This window comes from Haliotis asinina, chromosome 4, assembly GCF_037392515.1.
Source record: "Haliotis asinina isolate JCU_RB_2024 chromosome 4, JCU_Hal_asi_v2, whole genome shotgun sequence".
Lineage (NCBI taxonomy): Eukaryota > Metazoa > Mollusca > Gastropoda > Lepetellida > Haliotidae > Haliotis > Haliotis asinina.
This window is the reverse complement of record NC_090283.1, coordinates 81,138,574-81,165,501: the sequence shown is the minus strand read 5'-3', so window position 1 is coordinate 81,165,501 and position 26,928 is coordinate 81,138,574. Positions and strand designations below refer to the sequence as shown.

At 39.6% G+C, this 26,928-nt stretch overlaps 1 protein-coding gene across 1 annotated transcript in view; it reads right to left on the bottom strand.

Moving 5' to 3' along the window:
• LOC137281980 (tyrosine-protein kinase RYK-like) overlaps positions 1–26,928 on the bottom strand; it is a 115,583-nt gene that overhangs the window by 24,241 nt on the left and 64,414 nt on the right. Inside the window, exons 3-4 of the mRNA XM_067813728.1 lie at positions 26,699–26,798; positions 25,133–25,267 (exon numbers count right to left, since the gene is read on the bottom strand). Of these exons, the coding sequence (XP_067669829.1) occupies positions 25,133–25,267; positions 26,699–26,798 (235 nt within the window). The remainder of the gene's footprint in view (positions 1–25,132; positions 25,268–26,698; positions 26,799–26,928) is intronic.

Sequence of the window (26,928 nt, the reverse complement as noted above, 5' to 3'; positions counted from 1 at the left end):
TTTTACATTCACATCTCATAACTGACAGAACCTTCAGGTTTTACATTCCAATCTCATAACTGACAAAACATTCAGGTTTTACATTCATGTCTCATAACTGACAGAACATTCAGATTTTACATTCCCATCTCATAACTGACAGAACATTCAGGTTTTACATTCATGTCTCATAACTGACAGAACATTCAGGCTTTACATTCCCATCTCATAACTGACAGAACCTTCAGGTTTTACATTCACGTCTCATAACTGACAGAACATTCAGGCTTTACATTCCCATCTCATAACTGACAGAACATTCAGGTGTTACATTCACGTCTCATAACTGACAGAACATTCAGGTTTTACATTCCCATCTCATAACTGACAGAACTTTCAGGTTTTACATTCATGTCTCATAACTGACAGAACATTCAGGCTTTACATTCCCATCTCATAACTGACAGAACCTTCAGGTTTTACATTCACGTCTCATAACTGACAGAACATTCAGGCTTTACATTCCCATCTCATAACTGACAGAACATTCAGGTGTTACATTCACGTCTCATAACTGACAGAACATTCAGGTTTTACATTCCCATCTCATAACTGACAGAACATTCAGGTGTTACATTCACGTCTCATAACTGACAGAACATTCAGGTTTTACATTCCCATCTCATAACTGACAGAACATTCAGGTTTTACATTCCCATCTCATAACTGACAGAACATTCAGGTTTTACATTCCCATCTCATAACTGACAGAACATTCAGGTTTTACATTCCCATCTCATAACTGACAGAACATTCAGGTGTTACATTCACGTCTCATAACTGACAGAACATTCAGGTTTTACATTCCCATCTCATAACTGACAGAACATTCAGGTGTTACATTCACGTCTCATAACTGACAGAACATTCAGGTGTTACATTCACGTCTCATAACTGACAGAACATTCAGGTGTTACATTCACGTCTCATAACTGACAAAACATTCAGGTGTTACATTCACGTCTCATAACTGACAAAACATTCAGGTGTTACATTCACGTCTCATAACTGACAAAACATTCAGGTGTTACATTCACGTCTCATAACTGACAAAACATTCAGGTGTTACATTCACGTCTCATAACCTACAGAAATTTCAGGTATGTCAATAACCAAAAAACTTTACATTCACGTCTCATAACCTATAGAACATTCAGGTGTTACATTCATACCTCATAACCTATAGAACATTCAGGTGTTACATTCATACCTCATAACCTATAGAACATTCAGGTGTTACATTCATACCTCATAACCTATAGAACATTCAGGTGTGTCAATAACTGAAAAAAAATTACATTCGCGTCTCATAACCAACAGAACATTCAGGTTTTATATTTATGTCTCATAACCTACAGGACTTTCAAGTGTGTCAAAAACTGAAAAACTTTACAATCACGTCTCATATCTGACAGAACATTGAGGTGTGTCAAAAACTGAACAACTTTACATTCACATCTCATAGCGAACAGAACATTGAGGCATGCCAAGAACTGAACACCAACATCTTTCAACCACCACCTCATGTGTTTGTTGCCAACCACATCTCACAGTAAGGGGCTGACTGTGGCCAGATTTGTTGTGCTGCCTACCACCCCTTCACGCAGCTTGCTGTGGGCAGTTTTCTGCACTGCTGCCTACCACCTCACAGTGTGCTGCATGATGTGGCAAGCTTGGTTACACAATTGCAGCATTTTTTAGCCATTAGATGTCCATGATGAATTTCCATGCTTAGAGGCTGACATCTCATAGATCAACTTGGCAATGGGAGTTTTAGGATGACTGTTACACTATCTGGCAGCTATAAACACCCACACTGTCACAACATCTAGCTTTGGTTTTAAAGGACCTGTGCACACTTACAGGAAACAATATCCTGTCAACCCAGCATGTATTCACTTCTTCCAGACACTTTCTGCAGCAATGTTATTTTGATAACATAACTGGTATCTGTGATCTTCACATCCCTGCCCATGAAGATCTTCAGAAACCAATGCTTGTCAGAAGAGGTGATCAACGGAATCTGCTGGTCAGAGTCACAGATTTGGTTGACACATGTCATTGTATCCCAACTGCACTGATCAATGCTCATGCTGTTGATCACTGGAGTATCTGGTCCAGGCTGGTGCCATATACAGCTTTAGAGGCTAGTGTCATATAGGTAGAATATTGCTATGTGTGGTGTAAAAACTAAACTCATTCACTCATTATGTCACTACAAATATGGATGACTGAGCACATGTTCTTACTTAGAGTGAATATAGTTTTATGCCACTTTTAGCAATATTCCAGCAATATCACGGCAGGGACACCAGCTTCACACATTATACCCTTGTGGGAAATCAAACCCGGGTGTTGAGTGTGACGAGAGAATGCTGTAACTATCAGACTACCCTTCCACCCCCTCGAGCTCTCCCTTAGGTCCAACGCAGGTGATACTGTTTAATCACAAGTACCCAATGATCACTCGTTTACAACAAATACTGAACACAAATGTGAAGTTATTCTGCTTCATTACTGTAAAAACATCATCTGTCCAACTCAAACAGTAGGCTCATCTTTATTGTCTTCCGACATCATTTTCGACCATTCTGCTAATAAATACTCCGGCGAGTCCATCCTACTGATACAATAAACCAATATTGTTTCAGCTTGTATCATTCTTCAATATCCAGCCTTTGTGCACCAGCACAGTATGCAGATGAGGACCACTTGCTTGGGCTAATGTGTAATTAAGATTTCTACAGATGCTCTCAGATAATCTTGATGTACGTTATTCATGAGATGCTAAGATTAAAATGCAATTAAAGTTGTGAAATGAAATATGAAAATATCTGTATTGGATTTTTGATTTGGGAGGGACATATTTCCACACTGAATTATGGCGGACCCACGTTTGTCTAGACATTTAAAGCAAGCTTTAATTCAACTCATCTGATAGGATAATTAAGATGTTATCAATATTAACAGCACCAAGCTGCTGAAGCTGTCAGGATGGCTACTCATTACCCGCAGTCTCAAGATGAAACCTTTCACCAGTTTCAATGTTATTCCAAACTGAGACAAAGGAACTTGACTTCTCTCTTCCTTCTACACTATAACCATAATATAAAGCAGTATGTCATACTACATAAATCATAAATTGCTAAACATCTCAATGACAAATATTGTGCAGTGTTTCATAATTCAGTGAATATTAGTGTTTCATAATTCAGTGTTTCATAATTCAGTGAATATTATGAAACAGAACCTCTAGTATAAAGTACTGCAATAGTCTTTATGAAATCCAACCTCTAACTACAAACTACAGTACTGATGTACTGTCATCAAATATCACAACTAATAAACTAAAGCACTGCCATCAAACATCACAACTAATAAACTAGAGCACTGTCATCAAACATCACAACTAATAAACTAGAGCACTGCCATCAAACATCATCATTCAGAACTATGATAGATCAGCTAAAATAAACCAAATTTTCTTTGACATCAGACAAGTCCTAGGCTGACAGGTGAGTTAAAACTACAAACCTTTTCCTACACGTGAAAAAACTGGTAAAGTCAAATTTACATAATGTTTCCTGACATCAGAGAGGAAGGAAGTTGACAGGTGAGCAAAAAACTGCCAACTGATCTCCATCCCTCCCCCCATTTCCCCCCAGACAGACAGGGGGTTTACGGGTGAACAAAAACTCCTCCCCACCCCTCCCCGAAACAGGTAGGGGTTTGAAAGTGACCTAAAACTCCTCATTGGCTCTCACCCCTCCTACAGACAAGTGTGAGGTTGACAGGTGAGCTAAAACTCCTCTTTTTCCCTACAAAGGGAACATTTCTGGCAGCAAAGAGCTGTTGTCAGTATTATCAGATGAGTTGTCAGACTCATTCAGTTGAACACAGAAGGTTTGGGCTATTAAGTACATGTGTAGAACTGACTTTGAACTTTGAAACAAAACAAAAAATAAGCAAGCTTACTCCATCCTTCACGTCAAACATGTCGACAGTTGGAGGGGAAGAAAATAGCTATCTGAAAGTTTGACTGATGGCAGAATCATACGGGGCCTTCATCACGAGTGTACTTGTTACCCCTTGCATAACATACTCCAGTGATGTCTTTGTAGGAGGTGTATTAAATAGTAGCTGCTCAAAGGGTATGTGGGTTTGTCAGTGATAGAATGATGTAAATGAGTAAGTTGATTGCCTGACAAGAGTACTGTCCTGGAAGAGGACACCATCAAGGTGTGTATGTACTGTCAACTGCACAGCTCCATGTGCTGGTCTACATGAGCTTGGCTCCATGAGCCAGACCCTATGCGCTGAAAGATTTATAGTTTGTGGAGCCCTAATCACAAATGTCCACCTCAAAACACCTACACCTCCACACAAGTTGAGTTTCCATAAGTCCTGACTGTCTGGAAAGCTAAACTATACTCCAAAGGATGGTTCCTTATACTTGCTTTCTCTTGTACTGTTGTTTCACAAAAGGACACAGTTAAGTTCTAAATTTTTAAAATGTCACACTGGCCACAGCACGAGCCCTCCTGGATTCCGCGATTCCGAGGTTGCAGAACAAACCGCAGAATTTACCTTTCCATGCAGAAAAACGTCTGGTCCATGCAAAACGCATTTTCATGCAGATTCCGTGCAGAATCTGCCACTTTTCTGCCCCGGAATTTGCTTATTTTAAAGATTGGGTGAAACCTGACCGACAGTCGAAACGAAAATTGTCAGAATGTCAGAAGTAGGATCGGTTACACATAAAACGAACTGACACATATATTCTGACAACATTTTCAAAATAATTATGAAAGATACTTTACTAATATAGCAAGTTTAGGCATGTTCCACATAAAGTTAGGTGAATTTGACACTGCAATTATGTTCTCAAAATCGATCATTTTGAAAATGGAAATTATTTCGGATTTCGTTTAAATATAAAATGGTTATTTGCATGAAACCAGAATTTGTTCATCTGCATCAAAGTTGCGAATGAGAGGAGAGAATTAACTTTCAGAGAGAGTTTAATTCTCAAACACAGAAAAAGCTGACGCTTTGTCATCAAGTTTACTCAAAATGTGAAATGTACTATCGACTTAACTTTATATCTGCGTTTGAGAATTAAACTATGAAGGTCTGTATAATGTTTTTTTTTGTTTCTTCTAAATGTTTTGACCGCAGAATGTTTTGCAGATTATTGAAAAATGGGGTGCAGAATTCGCTAAATTTTGCCGCAGAATTCTTAAAAATTTCCCGTAGAATCCAGGAGGAACTGACAGCATTTTACTTCTCCACAAATGCCTTCATTCTCGAAAAAGCCACACAACAACCCAAAATTCAGCCATGGTGCAGGCCAGACTGGAGCCACAGGAGCCATGAAGCAGGCCAGACTGGAGCCATGGAGCAGGTCAGACTGGAGCCATGAAGCAGGTCAGACTGGAGCCACAGGAGCCATGAAGCAGGCCAGACTGGAGCCATGAAGCAGGTCAGACTGGAGCCATGGAGCAGGTCAGACTGGAGTCACAGGAGCCATGGAGCAGGCCAGACTGGAGCCATGGAGCATCTCCCCCATACAGTGACAGCATCTCCCCTATATCTCTGGTCCCAGCATTATCAGCTGATCAGCAGTAATTTGAGTCTGTGGCTATAAGCTTGGCCATTTATACCACTTGCAAGATTGACAGTTACAAATTGTAGTTTGGTTACAAGTCAGAGCGGACTAAAAAACCCTGTTTAAAATTCAAATGAATCTGTCGGCCATACTTTTTACCTGCCAAGACAAGCAATATTAAAAGGCTACCTTTGGCAAGGCTGAAATAAATCACATGAAATATTAGAGGAGTTTGGCACAACTAACATCTTCAAGCCAGCCGCGCTCTTTTACATCCCTTCCGATACGGAGATTAGAATACATGTTTCTTCTCTCACACCCATTAATATTCTCCTGGTCAGGTTGGGACCAGCTGATTGGGACCATGCTACAAAGCCTCTCCCACATTTCATATCGGCCCATTGCTTAGGCAGCTCAGGAAACATGGAAAGGGCTGGCCATTCAAACAACCCCAAACAGTACTTTTCACTTTAAGGAAAATAATTTTAGGATCAAATTCCATGATAACATTTATTTCAAATATTATTTCCTTATGGCAGTGAAATAATTGCTCAAGAAAACATGATTACTACAAATTGTTCAAGTCCTGAAAGCATTCCCTTTCTCCAAGACGATCATATGATTTAGCTGACCTCTCAAATTTGCCTTGTTTGATGAGTGAGTCCTCTGTCTGTCCAAAACACACATCTGATAACCAATATTCTAAATATCTGTGACATATTGGTACAATGACTTCTAAAAGAAGAGTACATTAATTTTTCATACTGTTACCAGTCCTAATTCTACCAAAAAGGACATCAATGTCCATGTCTGTGTCCTTGGAATGTATCTTCATACGTCACGACAGTGTCTGACCCTCCCAAAGATCACAAACAAGGTAATGAGGACACATGTCTGTGTCCATGGTGTCCACATGTGTCTCGATCTGTCAGACTTGCACTGGGAACACATATCTGTGTCATTCCTTGTATGTTTTCATTTGTGAGGTATGTGTTGGACTTTGCTTGAGTTCACCAATCAATGTTGATAAGGACACATGTCAGTGTCAATCCTTGAACGTGTCTACATGTGTCTTCATTTGTGAGGTATGTGTTGGACTTTGCTTGAGTTCACCAATCAATGTTGATAAGGACACATGTCAGTGTCAATCCTTGAACGTGTCTACATGTGTCTTCATTTGTGAGGTATGTGTTGGACTTTGCTTGAGTTCACCAATCAATGTTGATAAGGACACATGTCAGTGTCAATCCTTGAACGTGTCTACATGTGTCTTCATTTGTGAGGTATGTGTTGGACTTTCCCAGAGTTGCCAATAAGGTAATGAGGACACATGCCTGTGTCATTTATTTGAATGTGTCAAGTCTGTGTCTGACTTCTGAGTTATTTAACATAGATGCCAGTATGAATAGCAAAGTGTATAAAGCCTGAAGTAGAAGAAAACATATAATCTGAGTTGAAATTTCCTTATATTTTCACCTTTCCAAACATATGCAAAAGTTTCAGGAGTGCCATTAGCTGCGGTCTCTTCCAAACTCAGACATGTTGAAGATGGGGTAATATTTCAGTGGTTGCACATAGTGATTACCCTGGATAACTTCAGGCAGATGTTCAAATCTTTGAAAAGCTAGCCACATGTGATACTGGCATAGTGAAACTTCCACTTCCTGGGTGTTGATGAGAAGCCCTGTGAAGGTTTGCTAACAGTGCATGGGTTTACTGAGGAGGAGGTTGTCGGTTATCTCTAGTGTAGAGCATGGGGCGATTACACTTGACCTGTGCTAAACATGGCTATCAAACATAGATAAACTCACAGAAAGTATAATCTGTGTGTAAACCAATAACTCCCACAATCTGTTATGGACTAAAGAGAGAACACTTTACCTAGTTCTAATGCAACAAGTCATGTTTAATTTGTGTTAACTGTTGTGCCAAGAGCAGTGAGTTCAGATCAGTTCTGGTCCAGCTCCTTGACAATAATGAACAACATGTCTCTTTAATCCAAATTCCAAGATTCTCAAACTGTGTAGTAACACATGTTTTCAGGAAACTTTTGTGAATATATATGCCGAATCTTATGAAAATGACATGATTTCTTTCTTCAGGAAACATTCAAGGTTTACAGTTTGACAATTTCATACAATGCTATTTAAAAACAAAACTGCTTCAGGCCTGTAAGTTGTAACAGGATGGTGTTCATAAATCTGAAGGATTCTTCCATACCTATACAATAAATTCAAAAACTCACAACGATTTGACGCAGGTGAATTCATTTCATTTCCAAAAGTTACAGTCTGTTACATTTTTGTCTGTCATTCAGAAGCTTTCAGTTATTGTTTTTACATGTTCGAGAACTGCATCTTGATGCTTGTAATCACATGCATTATCTTCCTTTCATCTTTAAACATCTCCCCCCTCCAGGACTTTGTCCACAACTAATTTAACATGGTCTTCTATTCTGAGAGGAATCTTTCTCAAAGAGCTCCTGGCACCGACCTCATAGCAAGGTGTGGTCCTTGGTGAGCAGTGTTGGTTTCAAGTTCTGGTCCTAGTCGCACGCCCTGCATGGAGCTACCAGACTAAATAGCTGGAGGGTATGAAAGGCAATTTGTCTAAAAAAATTGTTTTTACAAGAAATTGAATTGTAGACCACCATGTAGGTACGTTTGAAGCTGTGGAGTATGAGGCCTTGAGGCGGAGATATTGTAGGGGTGAATATAAGCAATTATACCCCCTGACAATCACAGGCCAATCAGAGGCCAATCTGTGTATGGCAGGGCCACACAGGTGAAGCATCATCATTACATCTCATCAATGGGACCTGGCAACTTACAAACACACAAAAACAGGTTCATATGGTTTAAAAACTTCAACATACTTCACAGAAAAGTTTTACAGATGGGAACTGAGGAAATCTTAACACCATGCCAAAGTATTTTTGACAAAAACAAAAACCTCTCTTTAGGGGTACAGTTTCCCGTATGCAGGCTAATATTTATATTGATTCATGTACATATTATTCACCCTTCAGCAGATATGACCAAACATTTCCAAAGAGAAAGCCTACAGAGTTTTACGGACATTATGTCTTGTGTTTTCTATCTTTTTATGGAGATGCTAACTGAAAGTAAGAGTTAGACTTTATAAAACACAAGGAGCCATATACCCTATATGTCAGACAGGAGGAAGGAGTGAATTACAATCCAGTAAGTCAAACTAAGATAAACTTATGCCATGCTGAAGCTGAACTTACAACACTAATCTCTATTAGTGCAATCTTATCATTTAACTGGAGGCTGAATGTTACATACATCACAGCTAACTTCCGCCAAACTGATTTATGTCATTGTCAAGTTCCAGGATAATTCATGCCAGAAAAGATATGATAAATTTGACATGTAATAAATTTTGAGAATTTACCCTCTACACATCTGTGGTATTAAGAACCGTATCATCCACAAAAAGTCTTACCAATCCCCTAAAACAGCAGAACACAGACAAGCCAATGGAAGGCTTTCTTCACATTTATTACTCCATGTTACGATTACTAACACTCCATAAAAATTCATACTTCAATGAAAATCAAGTCATAAAAAGATAACAGTTCTTATAATATTTCTTTGAAAAGAAGGAATGTTTTTACTTAACTGTTATCACCTTAGTAGTAAAAAAAAAATGCACCGCGCTATGAGGGAGTCGAGGTACCTTTAACACAGACCTTATCATATTGGCTTATCAGTGGCCTGTGTAGCAGATTGCTTCCTCTCTGACAAGGCATTGAGACTCAAGTCAGAGGACATCCATCACAACTTTAATGAGAGTCTGGACAAGAGAGAGAAAGATGGCCGCCACATGTTGCTGGCAGACGCTTGGAGCAGACGCAGAGAGCAGTGGGTCATATCAATAATATTTCCACACCTTACATCCCTGTATGTCTATCACTAGCAGTTCCATGTCATAAACAACACAAGGTCTGGGTCATGTGACCGTCATCATGGGACAATGACCGTTGGTGAATGTGATGTAATGTTAACCTCTGAGGAACATGGTGTCATGACAAGCATGGCACTACGTTTCTTGACATCAAATACATTCCCCCAAAAAACTGACCAAATGGGTGATCGGGCATTCAACAAGCTCAAAAAGGTATGGTAAATCATAGCCCCTACATGTCTGGCTCTAAACCCTGTGTATGTTCAATGGTCATCAGCAGTCAATGGACACATGAATACACATGGCCATGTCTAGCTAACTCACAAGGGACTTACTGGAAATTTAAACTTTCCCACACTCACCTACAAAATCAAACAGGCATGCACAAACTAGTTAATGATACATTTACATAAGTGAGAAATAAATACAGTCCCGGGAACTATTTCTCATTTCAGCAATGTGAGTCAGTGTTCAGTACTCCACGCTTAGATGTACACACCACCTGGGTAATTTAACATGATCAGTCATTGAACATTATACCACTTCACAATAAAGTAATGATGTTATTTCATCCGATTCATTTTGTTTTAACAAAGTATTTTTTCAGTTCATGGAGTCTGGCTATCATGGTGGAGCCAATTCCATGCAGCAGACGTGTGTTTGGATTTCTGCCTTGATAGTTAATCTCACAACCAAGTCTCCTTGGCCTGTTGTGTAGCATTAAATTCAGTAAATATCCTTGCATGATTTTAATGATTTCAGTCACAGCTGACTATTGCTTTAAATGAGTGTGATAAATGTTCTGTAAAGAGAACATGGGTATTCTGTGTCTCACTCATACATCAAACCCTTAAAGATGACATCTTCTGATAAAAGACAGGACAGGGCATAACAAGCTACCCTCTGATCTTGGCAGTATCTACAAGTATTTTATCACCTGTACGTTTTCTCGTTAGTGCAGGTATCTGTCTGGTTGGACGAAGCTGTACAAAGGAAACCGAAGGAGAGACTTAAGCAGGGCTCCACCAGATAACTGACTGAAGGACAACATCAACTAATACTCAGGGATAATTCACAGCTTTGACATCATCACACTGACAAGTAGACAAAAATTTCTAACAGTACAGTGTAGACAGTGGACTAACATACATTTTCCCAGAAAAATTAGTTTAGAAACCACTGTTGTCAGACAGAACTTATGGATGTCAACTTCTTCATGAATGTAACACAACATTTTGGAGTATATTCTTACTCCTTAGCCTGACGAAGGAGTTTGAATATACTCCCAAATGTAGTGTTCCTCAAATAAAGAAGTTGACATCCATAAATTCTTGCCTTTATGTGATCCTTGATATAAGTTCAGGACAAAAAAGGGTATTTAAGAAACTTCAGTCTTGCCCTAAATATGGACAGATCCTGTTTCTCACGCTTCTACTTGATTACTCTTAAATGACTTGTGTTGTTCCAACGGACAAGTAAACCCACATCCACTTGCCAAGAGCATGTCCAGTCTTCAGGGGTGTAATAAACCAATTACTGATAGAGTACTAGCACTTCATATTGGCCATCGGACTGCCGGACATGCATGCCACCTTCCCCTTTCTGCACACAGTGTAAAGAAACATGGTGAGTGGATCCCTGACTTGCCCTATAGATGCGCTGATTTACTGCAACTCACTACAAGAATCGTCTCAGTGTTTTAGTGTAGCCACAAGAAACACATGTGTTTAGGTACTGTAAGCTTCCAATTATAAGCCCATCATGTTCCCGGGGCTAATCTCCCCAACACCACGCATCTTGTTAGAAGATATGGCAGCAATATCCATAATGGCTGCTGCTGAGGAACGAACAATTTACTATTGATGTGCCATACTTTCTAAACTTCTGTCAAAAATGTCAAGAGAAGGATATTTTGTATCCTCCAATAACATTCTTGTTGGTGGTGGAACTAGAATAGCACATCTGACCTGATGGGTTTGCCTTCAAACTGATGGTATTACATTGCAAAGTGTATTTACTTTTTCAACTGCCCTTAATCTGTTGTCTGACACACAATATGTTAGAGACTGATACATGCAGGAGATACGCTCCAAGTTGAGTTTAGTTGGGTGTTATGCCACATGGGCATTACCCCTGCAATACAACCACATCATCAAGTCTGAACTTATAGACTCATACACATCCAAACATTGGTTTTCAAAAACATACCTAATCATTACGCGATTACTTACAAACAGTACAAGTCATAGCACCAAACAGGAACAGAAACATGGGGAATAACTCAACATATGAGGAGGACATCTTAGAGACATCACTCAATCACTCAAGATATGAGGAAGTCACAAAAGACAGTCACATGTTTACTCCAATGTTTACTGGTGTGGAGGACTTAGGTCTTCTGTAGATTAATACTGGTATTCGCTCATGTCTAATTCTTGAATCGTTAACAGTAAGACAAGATATTTAATGCATAGCATTCCATCAAGAAACACTAGCAATATTCTATAAACTACAAATATGAACACAGTAGTTACAAACATATAGAAATAAAGATACATAAATGATGTACATTACAACAGTTTATCATATGCAGTATCATGGCATGGAGGCAATACAAAGAATTTATTTTAAATTGTAAAAGTCATGACATATTTTAGAAGTTGTTTCAGGATTTCTACTTCAAAAAAATGTAAAAAAAATGTTCTTTTCTTGAAAGTGTAGCAAAATTTTGATCATAAAAGAACAGTTTGCAGAGGTGAATCCCTTTCTTTGCTATACTTGTTAAAAGATATCACATAGCGTTGTTCATCATCTAAGACATTGCACGTTTATTTGCTATACTTGTTAAAAGATATCATATAGCGTTGTTCATCGTCTAAGACATTGCATGTTTCTTTGCTATACTTGTTAAAAGATATCATATAGCATTGTTCATCGTCTAAGACATTGCACGTTTCTTTGCTATACTTGTAAAAGATATCATATAGCATTGTTCATCGTCTAAGACATTGCATGTTTCTTTGCTATACTTGTAAAAGATGTCATATAGTGTTGTTCATCGTCTAAGACATTGCATGTTTCTTTGCTATACTTGCAAATACTATATTGCACATTTCACAGAGAAAATGTTCTAGTGGGGTTGCAGGTTTTGAATATCTTCCACTTTCAATTGTTGAGTTTATGATTACTTAAACATAGTTTTTGAAAAATGTGACCTGTGAGCTTTGTTTTTACAATGAAATAGAAACTTCTCAAGATTCAAGGGTGGCTTGACAAATCGGCAGGTTCTTAATTTGTTATTTGATGTGGGGGATCACTGAATGAAAGCTTGGACATGTCTGAACATTTTGACTAGAGTTTATTCATGGTAGATACATTAAATTTAGTTGTGCTAATTATTTCAAAAGTTTGCTATATCTTATTAAATTTATGATACTAAATAGGGTTGTTTCTACTCTCAAAGTACACAAGAGCCTCAAAGCATCCACCAGTGACGTAGTCTAACAAATTCCTTCCCTGAAACCTGAATACACCAATCAATCAAACCTGGTAAAGATGGTGTTTGACCTGCTGTCTTTTCAAAAGACGTTAAATACTGGTACTTGTTGCTCCTTTGCCTGGTGCTCAGTATGACAGGGACCAAACCATGACTGTCCAGCTGTAAGTAGACGTTACTTAAACATGTGACAGAAACATGCACGTAGTATGAGACCTCACTAGACACCTATAAAAAACATCAGAGGTCAAGACGAGTACACACCACTGCACTGTCATGTCTGCATGTCACAAGTCAATGTAGAATGTACGAGATATTAAGCCCCTTTTAAAGTCACAAAACTTCAAGAATTTAAATAACAAATGAACTTGACTGGGGATGCCATAAGAAAGCATTTTCAAAATCTGTATGGTGTTTTGCTGATTTTAAATATTCCAGTATAATCCAGATGTGGAACACTAGAGAGTGGCTTAATACATTGTAGCCATGCGGAGACATGAAATAGGGCACATGACATGTGGACAGAAATCTTTTACCACCCCACCATCCCAAAAACACACCAGTCCTGCTGGTTGACCAGTGAGGCAACCAGCCCCTATTTTCAACTGCTTCAGGACAACAACACAAACACCTAGTGACAGTCCTAAAGCAAAGACACAAACACCTAGTGACAGTCCTAAAGCAAAGACACAAAACCTAGTGACAGTCCTAAAGCAATGACACAAACACCTAGTGACAGTCCTAAAGCAATGACACAAATACCTAGTGACAGTCCTAAAACGACACAAACACCTAGTGACAGTCCTAAAGCAAAGACACAAACACCTAGTGACAGTCCTAAAGCAATGACACAAACACCTAGTGACAGTCCTAAAGCAATGACACAAACACCTAGTGACAGTCCTAAAACAACGACACAAACACCTAGTGACAGTCCTAAAACAACGACACAAACACCTAGTGACAGTCCTAAAGCAACAACACAAACACCTAGTGACACTCCTAAAGCAAAGACACAAACACCTAGTGACAGTCCTAAAACGACTCAAACACCTAGTGACAGTCCTAAAGCAACAACACAAACACCTAGTGACAGTCCTAAAGCAATGACACAAACACCTAGTGAAAGTCCTAAAGCGACGACACAAACACCTAGTGACAGTCCTAAAGCAAAGACACAAACACCTAGTGACAGTCCTAAAGCAATGACACAAGCACCTAGTGACAGTCCTAAAGCAACGACACAAACACCTCATAATGGAACATCAACATCTCACGACAGCCGTACTTCGCCACGTCAGCCTCATGCCTGGGCTGAAGTTATTCAATAACACCCGATACTGCCACATCACATTGCAAAATTGATCCCCCATGCTTCAAATATTGCTGAATTGTCTCAAATAACCCTATGACCTGAGTTATCTGCCCCTGAACTACAAGCCAATCTGTTGTTGTCGGGGTGAGATGAGGTCATGTGATCTGTCAGATTCTGTGATGTACAAAGAGGTGGCTCCAAGGTGTGTGTTTGATCTGCAGTATCAGTGATAGGGTGGAGCACTCCCCTACTTTGATGTATTTCATATCTCCAGGAAAACAATCTATGTGGGCTTATTGGGCAGCACGGCTCACCTCAAAGATACGCACTAATGAGATCAGTCTGTACCCCTTAATTGTAATAAGGCTGAGCAATAATTAATATGGCCACTTTGATCATTTTCACACAATACCAATTTGATTTCCTTGTCACAGTTCTTATTTGAGGATATGTTTGAGAGATCTTACAGTATGCAGCCTGAATCAGACTCACACATCTTACAGTGAAAACTAATCAAACAATAACAGCAAAGGAAGTGAATTACATTTGGAATTAACAACTTCAAAGTTGTGTGATATCAATGCAATGAAGACTTGCTTCATTAATCCAAGGCTTTAAACAAGTCACCACAGACCTGAATCATATGATCAGGACCACACAAACAATATACAGCAGGAGATTATTAAGTCCATCTATGCATCTGGGGGATGAAATGGCAGCGTGACTGTTAACCTTCCAGTGCTTCACAGGCAGCTATCACTGGATTTTCCCCAGGGAGCTGAGAAGGAACTGGATAACACACAGTTTTATTGACTGAGTGAGACATAATGCAAAGCTATAAGCAGTCAGTTGGAATACGGCGCATTATGAATTGATTTATCGCTATTTATCCATACAATTCTTTTATGATAACTATCAAATAGCTTTTCCATATTGGTAAAACTATGATGGTTGATAATCCCATCTAGCCAGCTAAAATCCCCTGCAGTTAATATAGCTGGAATGTGACGCTGATGTTGTTGATGTTGTTGATGGTGCATGTACAGGGAAGGTGTTGCCAACGCACGAACCATTTGGCAACACCGTCTCTCCTGATGTTAGTACAGACGAGTCAACTTCAGGCCTCTGGTCCGGATTCAGGTCTGGTATGGGTAAACCATGGAGAGTAAGTGATAAAAAATGTTCTGCTCTTCTTGAAGGAATTTCACAACATGAAAAACATTCTATTGAAATTCTGAAGAAAGCAATACATTGTAGCCCGTGTAGGAAATGCTAGTGTTCTATTACAGAAGGTTCTATAGAATCCCGGACTGAAGTCGGCCTACATTCACAGACAAACAAACAAGACTTCAACAATAACGCTGCAATAAAGTTGATATTGGCACAGAGTGAAAGTTGTAAATACTACTTTTGCTGAGAGACCAACAACAGGGACAATATCAATAGTGTTGGTGCAAGTCAAGGATGAGGGATGAGTTTGCACCACTGGCTGCTATCGTGGTCTGCATCACAGACCCATGCTGATGGACGCACCTGATTAACATCAGCACTGTCATTCAAGTCTCTACCATGTTACATACATAATACAACACAGACACACGTATATCTGCCATGGTTGTGCCCACAGATGACATTGTTTCACTTCAAGGTTCACAACAGTCAGTGCACCTGCCTGGGATTTTCGGGTGGTCTGTTTACTGAGGGAGTGAGTAAAACTTATCAACTGACATTGATGTTTCCATTCAACTAGATTGTTATCCATCAATCATCTATATGAAGACAACCAGCTGAGTTTGTTCTCCAACAACCATCTAGGAATATAACCAGCTGACCTTGTTATCAAACAATCATTCATATGAACACAATCAGCTAACCTTGTTATCAAACAATCATCCATATGAACACAATCAGCTAACCTTGTTATCAAACAATCATTCATATGAACAAAACCAGCTGACCTTGTTATCAAACAATCATCCATATGAACACAATCAGCTAACCTTGTTATCAAACAATCATTCATATGAACAAAACCAGCTGACCTGTATATGACTAAGTAGTCCTACTTTTGTACACTTCAGTATGAATTAAGTATTACATATGACATAGAGAAATACAGTTATCTCACCTTAACATACATATGAATATATTTATCAACAAAAATAAATTCAAATGGAGCCAAGAACAATCCCTAATTTGTGGACTTCCCTGACTTGAGTTGGACTATTGGTAAGCATATTGTCTAAGGTCTGGGAAACATCAGACAACATGGAAAGTTCGCCCAGTAGATATCTCATATGGTGTATCTATTCAGCCAGATGAACTCTCCAAGAACTGGTCCACAGTGACGCTGTGCCCACAGGAACAAAGTCAAAGGTCAAATGTTTGATTGACAAGGAACTGATTGAGGAATTCTGCCTAAGGTAGCAGTTGGGGTGAATTTTGGCTCAGAAGTCATACCACACTGAAATGTAGGCTCCACTACAAACTTACATCACAGGCAGCTGCCAACTCAGCATGCAAATGGTCTCGTGATTTCTTACCAAAACATATTTTTGAAACATCTGAGGAACAAACTAGGTAAAAAATTATGAATAAAGATTCCAAACATGAGCACAATCCAAATTATGACAGTAATTCACAATATGCTACATTTATTATAACAAGGATAAAACGGATTGCAGAAGATAACCATTAAACTGCTGACAAGAATCTGAGTGGCTGAGGGAGATAAGGAACATAGATTTCCGTTGATATTAAGATACCGCTGTCTGAACAACAAGCGTTAACAATTAGTAAGGTGAAACCAAGACGAGAGGTGTGAAATGGCTAAAAACTTGGCCAGGCAATAACGTGTACATGGCATGTTTGTCAACACATCATTTATTAGGTGTCCCCACAGATGTTGGATGTTTCATCACCTACCATCACTGTTCATCTCTGTCTTCCACACACAACTATCCACACTCTGTAAATGGACACCAGTTTAACTCTATAACCTTCTTGGCACTGAAAGGTACTTGAAAAATTTCAAAAACTCTTTTTCTTCTGAATTTCAATAAAAACATGTGTATCTACTTCTACTGAAGCTTGCAGTCAAACTGAATTCCTACTTGATGTATTCAAATTTCAGTGAAATCTTGTAAGTGAAGGAAGACTGATTTTTTTTTAGTGGACATGGGTATAAGAAGGGTTAAGAGTGGGCCTACGATGAGTGGTTAATTGAATTTCACTCTGCAATTTCATGTTTGACACCGCTGTATGTTTGCCAATATCACCGAAATGGTTGCACATCCAATTAGGTGCCTAAAGATTGATTGCATAGTCTGGGAATTCAATGTCTTCAAAATTAAAGGCATTTTTTTCACGACAGTTGGTGAACCTGAATTTGTTTTTTTCCATCATGGAGTAGACTTTGTATGGCACTGACAATTTGATCCATGGAAACGGGGGTGGGGAGTTGCATAGTCTCCAAAGTGTTCAAGGAGATATTTTACATGGCCACACAAATCTGGGGAGGGCCAGGATGAAGAGTGGGTCGGTCGGCTGAGAGAGGGTCTGAACCAGGCAGGAGTGATTGGACATTGATTCACTGCACACGTACCACCCATCAATATTTCAGTACACTCAAAAACAAATCATAGATCTGAGGACAAACACTGACAAGTCCATCTCAAACAAGATAAGTTAGACAACTGGCAAATGGATAAAAACTTTGTGAAACATGAAAAGTAAAAGGTGAAAGGCATGGCTGTAGAATGGCATTAAGCAAGATGGAACGTCTCTAAAGGTGTATGCTACTGTATTTCTGTACAGTGAAGGATGTACAGAGGGAGTGAGTCGGTGAGGAAAAGTGAGTGTGTATGGATTTTTGTTGCTTTTAGCAATATGCCAGAAATATCACAGCATCTAAATCTAACAGAATCTAAATCTTCTGGACACCTCATTTACAAAAGGATACATATATATTCTGTGTATAGAGTGTGAACAATCTATTGAGAGGACTCCAAACAGAACTAGCGTTAGAAACCCGTGAGTTATTCACCCTAGGGAAAAGGCACTCATGGCAAGTCTACAGCAATCTGTCGATGCTTCCGTTCACAGTTGAATAAAACATCGTTTTGAACATAAAACTTTCCTGAACTCAAAAAATACTGCTGGCATTTTAACTGCTTGTAAAACATGCTCTAACAAATTATCTGTTTCAACAACAACACAAAAGATCATGCCTGTATTTGTGGTGAAATCTAAACTGACATTTGTAAACAGCAATTCAAATGCAGTAAAGGTAGTACTGGTTGGCTTAAATGACTTAAACTAATGCTGTGAGTCCTTCTTTAGGGAGATTACCTTGACAGTTAAAGCCCGTTCTTCCCACCGTTATGTTGTTTTATGGGAAAATGCAGACATCTATTATTTTATGCCTTTAACATGACATCCTTAAAAAACATCTGACGAATTGCCAAAGGAACATTTATCCCATAAATGTAAACCTGACATCCGAGAAAAACATACAACAATCATCAAAGGAATATTTTCACCGTAAATTTAAAACATAAAAACATACAACACAAAATTAAAAATTAATATTAAATTTGGATGCATCAGTTCATTTAATGTTGACATTTTCTGTATAACTGACGACACTTCAATAATTTTTAAAAATTTGAATATGGAGTCATTCTAAACCATGGTGACATTTATTCCCAGCTTAAATCGTTTGACTAGTTTTTAGGAAGGCACTGAACAGGCTGATGAGCACAGCTGTTGGATGAGGGGGCAAGTCTTGTGGAACCAGAGCCAGTTTGTACATTGGGCTGAGTCTGGCCCTGTCATCACATAAACTACTGCTAACGAAACACACACAAAACAAACACTCAGTCTCATCCAGCCTTCCTCTGCTGCTTACACGCTACCAAACACTGCTTCTTGAGTTTCAGGCAGCCTACAAACAGGCAAGAAACAGAAGAAGAGGTGTCCAAAAAGTTTGAAAGCAACTTTGTCAGAGGGGTCTGACAGAGGCACTGATGTGGAAACACTGAAGAACAAACAAGTCTCTGTGAGCTTCAGGATGAGGAAATAGGCAGACAGACTCAGGCAGATGGATTCCTGGCAGCCCCTCTGCAGCCACTGTCAAAACACTTCACATCACACAAACGCACAAGAGGGGAGGGGAATAACTGATTGACAGGAGAAGGATGGTTTTACAGCCTTCTTTCCACTTCTGTGGAGGGAGGAAATACTGGGTTGTAGTACGGGTTGGGGGCTGAAAACAATGGCGAGATGGGATGGCATGAGAGAAGGATGGTTCAAGAGGCATTGATTCTACATCCAAGAATAGATAAGGAATTTAAGGAATTGCTGGAGTGTGAAATGGATGGTTCTACAGAACTTATTCTAATTATGGAACAGGAGAAGGATGGTACTTTCATCTCAATTTAGATTGTAGGAAAGGGGAAGGTTGAAGATGACATGTAAAAAGACATGCTCAAGGCCCATGAAGGCTGATTTGATTCTAGAGTGGACACGTTTCATTCCAAAGAGGTGGAAGACAATGGGCCAAGAGAAAATGACAGAATGGCACCACTTTGGGGTCTGCCACTCATATCTAGAAAGTTTCACTAACAGATATTAAGAAGTTTTTGAGTTCTGCTCTGGAAATGAAACACACTTCTCACTTTTCAGAATAGGTCCAAAACGTTTCCATGGAAACCAAGAAAATAATACATCACAAAAACCCGTAAATACCAAAAGGCACCACTTCAGCTTCTGACTGATATATCTACCAAGTATTGCAGAGAAATATTGAACGGCTTTTGAGTTCTTCTCCGGAAACGAAACATACCTCTCAAATTTGAGACTATGTCCGAAACGTTTCAATGGAAAACGAGAAAATAATAAATCACAAAAACTTGTACATAGCAAAAGGCACCACTTTAGATGCTGATTGATATATCTACCAAGTTCTGCAGAAAAATATTGAACTGTTTTTGAGTTCTGTTCCGGAAACGAAGCCCACCCTACCATTTGGCCAACACCAAAATGTTCCATGGAAAAACAAAAAAAATTATAAATGCCAAAAATCTGTAAATAGCAAAATGCACAACCATAGGCTGAGATCACTATATCTATCAAGATGGGTCTAAAAATATTGAACAGTTTCTGAGTTATGCTCTGGAAACAAAATTATTATAGACGGACAGACAGACGCATTACATGCCGGGGGGGATAAAAATGAAAAATGCTATGAATGCTATGTCATATTTTGTGGAACTAGTAAATAAACTGAAGACATTTTTTCACATCATACACTACACTACTGAAAATAGACTCCCCCTTTCCCCACTGAGCACAAATAAATCCAAACACCATTCCAACATGAAACCAACTTCTATTTTTCACCGAACAGGTACTTTTTCCAGAACTGATCAGGCTTTCGTGACAACTTCCCACCAGACACTCCAGTTTCATTGGCCATGATTTGCAGCAGTAAATCATCCTGAATTGGAGTCAGAAGTCAGACTAGCAATCCGATATGAAGGCTTCAGTGACAGTAATCCTCAATCCAACTTCCTCAACAATAGACTCAGGGTAGGGAGGGGCGCAGCGATCATATGCACTGATAGAAATCTCAACAAAAAGCCACATAACATCAGATGAGGCAACGCAGACAAACAGATTACTGGGAGATTTGCAGATTAGAATTTTCCTGAAACCTGAATCATTATATCCAGGAATGCTGGCAACAGAGTCATTTATATGGTCTGCTGGCTACCTCTGTCACTGAACCTGTCTGGTTAGAGAGTATATCCTGTCACTGAGGCAGAGGAAACTGTGAGGGTTAGAGGGTATACATGGATGGTGGGAGATACTGGATGTTACCTCACCTCTATCTGAGGAATACTGCAGGGATAACTAGACCGATGCCTCCAAAAACATCAGCTTATATTTCCCAATGCTATTTCAAGGATTAATGTTTTTCATTGTCCAGATTACAGATCTAGTTTTGAATGACACTGCAAGTGCACAGTGACATTTAATACCATTTTGCTCTTGCTGTTCAGATTGTTTTTTCACTTTATCTGCCAATTTCTTGTCCATATCTTCCAACTAAATCTGTTAATCATTGTGTACTTGTCGACTTGTGAAATGCTGACCTTTGTTAAATGATGCAGCTCACAGACTTGTGATGATTCTGTCAAGAAATTACTGCACCATTTTTATGCAACTGTTATGTATAATTATTTCTGTTATAAAAGCTTCTGTCCACTTGCCTAGAGATTTATAAGCCCACTTCTCGGTACAGACATGCATTTCTCATTTATTTTAAACATGTACTGAAGGAATAATCTAAATATTTCATCTGAAAAAAAGTCTCCAAAAACATTATCACTCACTCTGCAAACATAAATGTCAGTTGAAAATGCCAGATAATTTAATGCTGCCTGGAAATACATGTTCAACTATTTATCACAGAATCAGGGCAAAGAAGTGATTTTCCCAAAGACAGACCACTAACAGAGTCCAAGTTCATACACATACATTATGAAATATATAATATAACATATACAAAAGCATTAAACATGGAATATACATATATTAAATCCGATGCAATGACTTCATAACAAATAAACATTTTCTCCTCATCTGTCTGGTATTTTTTGTTGTAAAATCCTTACCCTAACTTATATAACGTAAGCATAGAAAAATATAACAAAATCAATGATCAAAGCTGCAGAAAACTAATAACTGGATCAGAAAAGAATTAGTAAAATATTTGATTTAACCAATTCAACAGGGAGATAATAGTTTGAAGTAGGGAAGACTGTATTAAACAAGCAGACAGGTCCTCCATCATAGTGAAAGCAAGGGTCTGGTGGAAATGGTGTTCCAGCATGCTGGTCACCTGGATTTGAACCTGGATCACACAAACCAGAGACAAATGGCATCGCCATCAGGACATGAAAGTCCAACAGAGGCCAAAGCTGCCTGGAAGTGAATGATACAACACCTTGCAATCAGTGAGTGAATTTAGCTAACAGAGGCATCAATCACTGTTTCAGTCATGTTGTGTCATGAGAAGAAAGCCAAATGGATGCAGATCAGGTGTAAATCAATCATTTTATGAAAGTGTCAGCTCCATGTCAGAGGGAAGCACAAAGTTGTACAGTTTGTAACAGATCAAGGTTTACAACAAAATATAATCTGAAACCTATAATTGGCAGTTCTTGAATCATCCACATTCTATCCACAACAGGAAGGCACATCTATACCCTATTTAGCATAGATACATAACCTATCATCAGTTTCATAAAACACGACAAGACACTTTTAAACAATCCTTCAGAATCCCACCTCGATCCACCTACTACATACCATACACCAGATACACTCTAAACTTTCACTGCCTATTAATATTTACAGAAAATGCCATTAACATTTTCATGTAAAAAGTGCCTGCGTTTCCCATGAGAATCTCACAAGAAGCATTAACTGTAGAATGAATGCAAGCATACTGCAAGCACCTGTGGCCAGTCCAAGTGTTTATGTATTTGGCAATGGAAGCGTACCGCCTTCCGAAAGACAATGGCACTTCTACTATTGTTTCTTCATAAATAGCTGCCACATGGCACAACACTCCAATGCTCTCGGAAAGTCATTCTTTAAATTTGTCCAAATAAATCGACTCCAGGGAGTTGGCTCAAGGGATGTCATTTTACACAACCTACGACCCAACATCGCAAAGTTTACGTCAGCAAATTTCTGCATAAACTCGTCTGTATTGTTCTGGCAGGATGGCCAAATAGCAGTAAGTTATATAAACAAATACTTGTCTATGTAAAACAATACACATTTGATGCACATGCGTGGAAATTATTAATAGAGGTCTTTGGTAGTGGAAGATTATCGCATAAGACATGTGTTTTGGGAATGATTTCCGCTGTCTCAGCATATATGCCACTTCCTTTTCTGTGTAAGGGGTTTGGACAGACCCGATCACATTTACCCAAGAATATCAGGTGCAGATTTCAGTCTAAACACTCAGTTGAAGTCTGTGATGTGTAAGAGCAGGCACATAACATTTGTCATGCCGTGATTAATGAAGTTCAGATTATGTAACAACAGAAGGTGCCGCAGGCTGACAGATGCTGATCCCAGACCTCTACCCTCATGGTCTGTCAGACCCACCAACACCAGGCTGACAGATGCTGATCCCAGACCTCTACCCTCATGGTCTGTCAGACCCACCAACACCAGGCTGACAGATGCTGATCCCAGACCTCTACCCTCATGGTCTGTCAGACCCACCAACACCAGGCTGACAGATGCTGATCCCAGACCTCTACCCTCATGGTCTGTCAGACCCACCAACACCAGACAGACAAATGGTCACCCTGGAAATGTGTTGTGGTGCGTCAGGCCCATCAACAACATACAGACTGATGTTCACCCTGGACCTCTACCATCATGGTGTGTCAGGCCCATCAACAACATACAGACTGATGTTCACCCTGGACCTCTACCCTCATGGTCTGTCAGGCACGCCAACACCAGACAAGCAGATGTTCACCCTGTATCTCTGTCCACCAACACCAGACAGACAAATGGTCAACCTAGAACTCTGTACTCATGGTTTGTCAGGCACACCAACAACCGACAGACAGATAGTCACCCTTGAATCTGTACCATCATGGTGTGTCAGGCCCACCAACAACAGACAGACAGATAGTCACCCTTGAATCTGTACCATCATGGTGTGTCAGGCCCACCAACAACAGACAGACAGGTAGTCACCCTGGACCTCTACCATCATGGTGTGTCAGGCCCACCAACACCATACTGACAGATCTTCACCCTGGACCTCTACCATCATGGTGTGTCAGGCCCACCAACACCATACTGACAGATCTTCACCCTGGACCTCTACCCTCATGGTCTGTCAGGCCTAACAACACCAGACAGGCAGACGTTCACTCTGGACCTCTGTGTTTTTTCCAACACCATAAAAGATGTCACAAATTCGTGTTTGTATGTGCCTTGCAAGAATATCAGGTATGTTTCAGCATATGAAGAAGGCCGAAATACATAAACATTAACAGTTAATCCAGTGACTGATATCATGAGCACAGCATTTGTGTACACCAACACTATTAAGTCAAGATGTCTGACCACCTAATCTACCAACATTTGGAATTCATGACAGAATGCAAGACTGGTCAGTAAATTAGGGCACCTCTGACAAATCAACAACCAACTGGTCTAACATACAAACTCCCTGTAGGTTGATAGACTGACCTGGAACTGTTATAAGGAGTCAGTCATGAAGGACTAACGATCCATGGAAGAAAAACCTAGAAACAAACCATTCTCTCTTGTTTACAAGAACAAGAAGACAGTGATCCTGTAATTCCACAGTGTCCAACAAAACTGGAATATCAGAAATAAGTAATGTAGAGAAAAAAAACTTACCATACTAGCCTGTGTAACATTCACTCTATTCACTGGAGCTTGCTTCCCAGAAACATATGAGTATGTTTAAAAGTTAGGTATTTACAAGACCAAACGCAAAGTTACAAGACCTGGGCCTACATTTTGGAAGCTCTCTTTGTGCTAATACACTCGTAAGTTAATGTTAATGTATGAAGCCTACAACTATCTTAGAGCTACGAGAGCTTCGAAAATCTAGGCCCAGGGCTTTGGACACACAGCTAATGTAACACACTATCAGAGATGGTTGTCCTACCTTTGATGCATGTTTTCCGCCTCTTGAAGTTGAGTACTGTGAGATTAGATGCTGAGAATATGCTGATGTTCATCTGGATGATCACGTCTACCTGGGCACTCATCTCACCTGTACAGGGCAGACGAACCTGGAAAACTGGAACACAAACTGAACACTTACAGGTAGGTAGTCAGAGGGTGGTTATACAATCATGTTATTAAGATATCGATGCAACTTACATATATTGTTAGGATTATGCGTACTCTAGTACATTCAACACCCATTAGAAGACGTAGGATCCCTGCATGTTGGATGCAGAAATTTGATGAAGGACCCCCAAACTACAATCCAGTGCATCCTTATGGACACAATATTTGAAAATTATTTTATGAAAGATTTCTGAAAAATATGTAAGGTTGTCTGTTTGCCTATATCAGTGGCTTTTGACTTGCTAATGTGATGCAACAGCGGGAAATACCTTGATTTTGAGGCTTTGTATGAATAACATATAAGGCTTTTGATGGTGGGTATCATTTGAGAGCTCTAAACATCAACAATATCATTGTACCCTTGCCAAGAGTATTTTCGTTGTTGTAAGAAGTGATTTTATTGGATAAGGACTGGTTTTTCACGAAGCTTATTCCCCACAGTCTGCTATAAGGATCGTGATTGGTCAAAATTGTACATGTGACCTAAGGCAGGCAATCATATTAAAGCAATAGATATGGACTCCCAAATATGGAAACGGACTCCCGTCAAAATATGCCATGAGTCCCAAGGACTCCCATTTTTGAGGAGCTATGTCAAACCCTGCCAAAGGTCTTTGTGTAAATACTCGGCTTGGACCTCTGCAAAGTGTTACTGAGATCCCATTGGACTATCTCCACCTTCCAGCTTCCAGCTTCCACCTTCCACGAAAGCATCATCTGGGTTCGATTTTGTGCTTGATACTTGATTGGTGACCCGTGAAGGTCCAGGGTCAAATAGGCCTTCAGCAACCGATTTTTGCCGGTGTCTATGCTTGTAATAAGAGGTGACAAACGGTATCGGGTGGTTCAGACACTGACTTGGTTGACAAATGTCATTGAATCCCAATCACACAGATTGATGCTAATCACTGGATTGTCTTGTCCTGACTCAATTATTTGCAGGCTGATGCCAATATAGCTGGAATATTGCGGAGTGAGGCGCAAGACTAAAGTCACTCACTCAATCGCACTGGTGCAACCCAATTTGGTCAGTGCAACTTGACCATCATCTCAGGTTGCACCTGGTGCATGTAGGTTGACCTATCTTAAATCAATCTGTATTTCACTCATGCTGAGAACACTACTTCTGATGCACCATACATGATCATGTTACGTACATGAATATGATGAACTTTGAATTTATTCAACACAAACGTCCAATGAGCTGGAGATGCATTCTATTGGCTCATGGTTGATCCATCAGCTCGTAGGGGATCCTGTCCCTTCCAAGTGATTATTCATTTAGCAGATGAGGGGGAAATGTCACAGCTTAAAACCTGGCAGCCTAACATGCATGAATTCAGTGTAATTAATATGAAATCAATTGTAATTAGTTTACCTGACAATGTGCTGGGTACCTGTCCTTCATTAGATATATTGGCCTCAGGCTGCTTCAGAGCTCGGTCATGAAGCACAGTGAACTTCATTCGGTAAAACATCTGAAACACAGGAGGATGGAATCTTACACTACAGCTCATACTCAGCACTGGAGATACGTGTACGCGGTGATTAAATACACCTACATTTTATACAATGAGACAAATACACACCTATGATCTTGTACAAGGA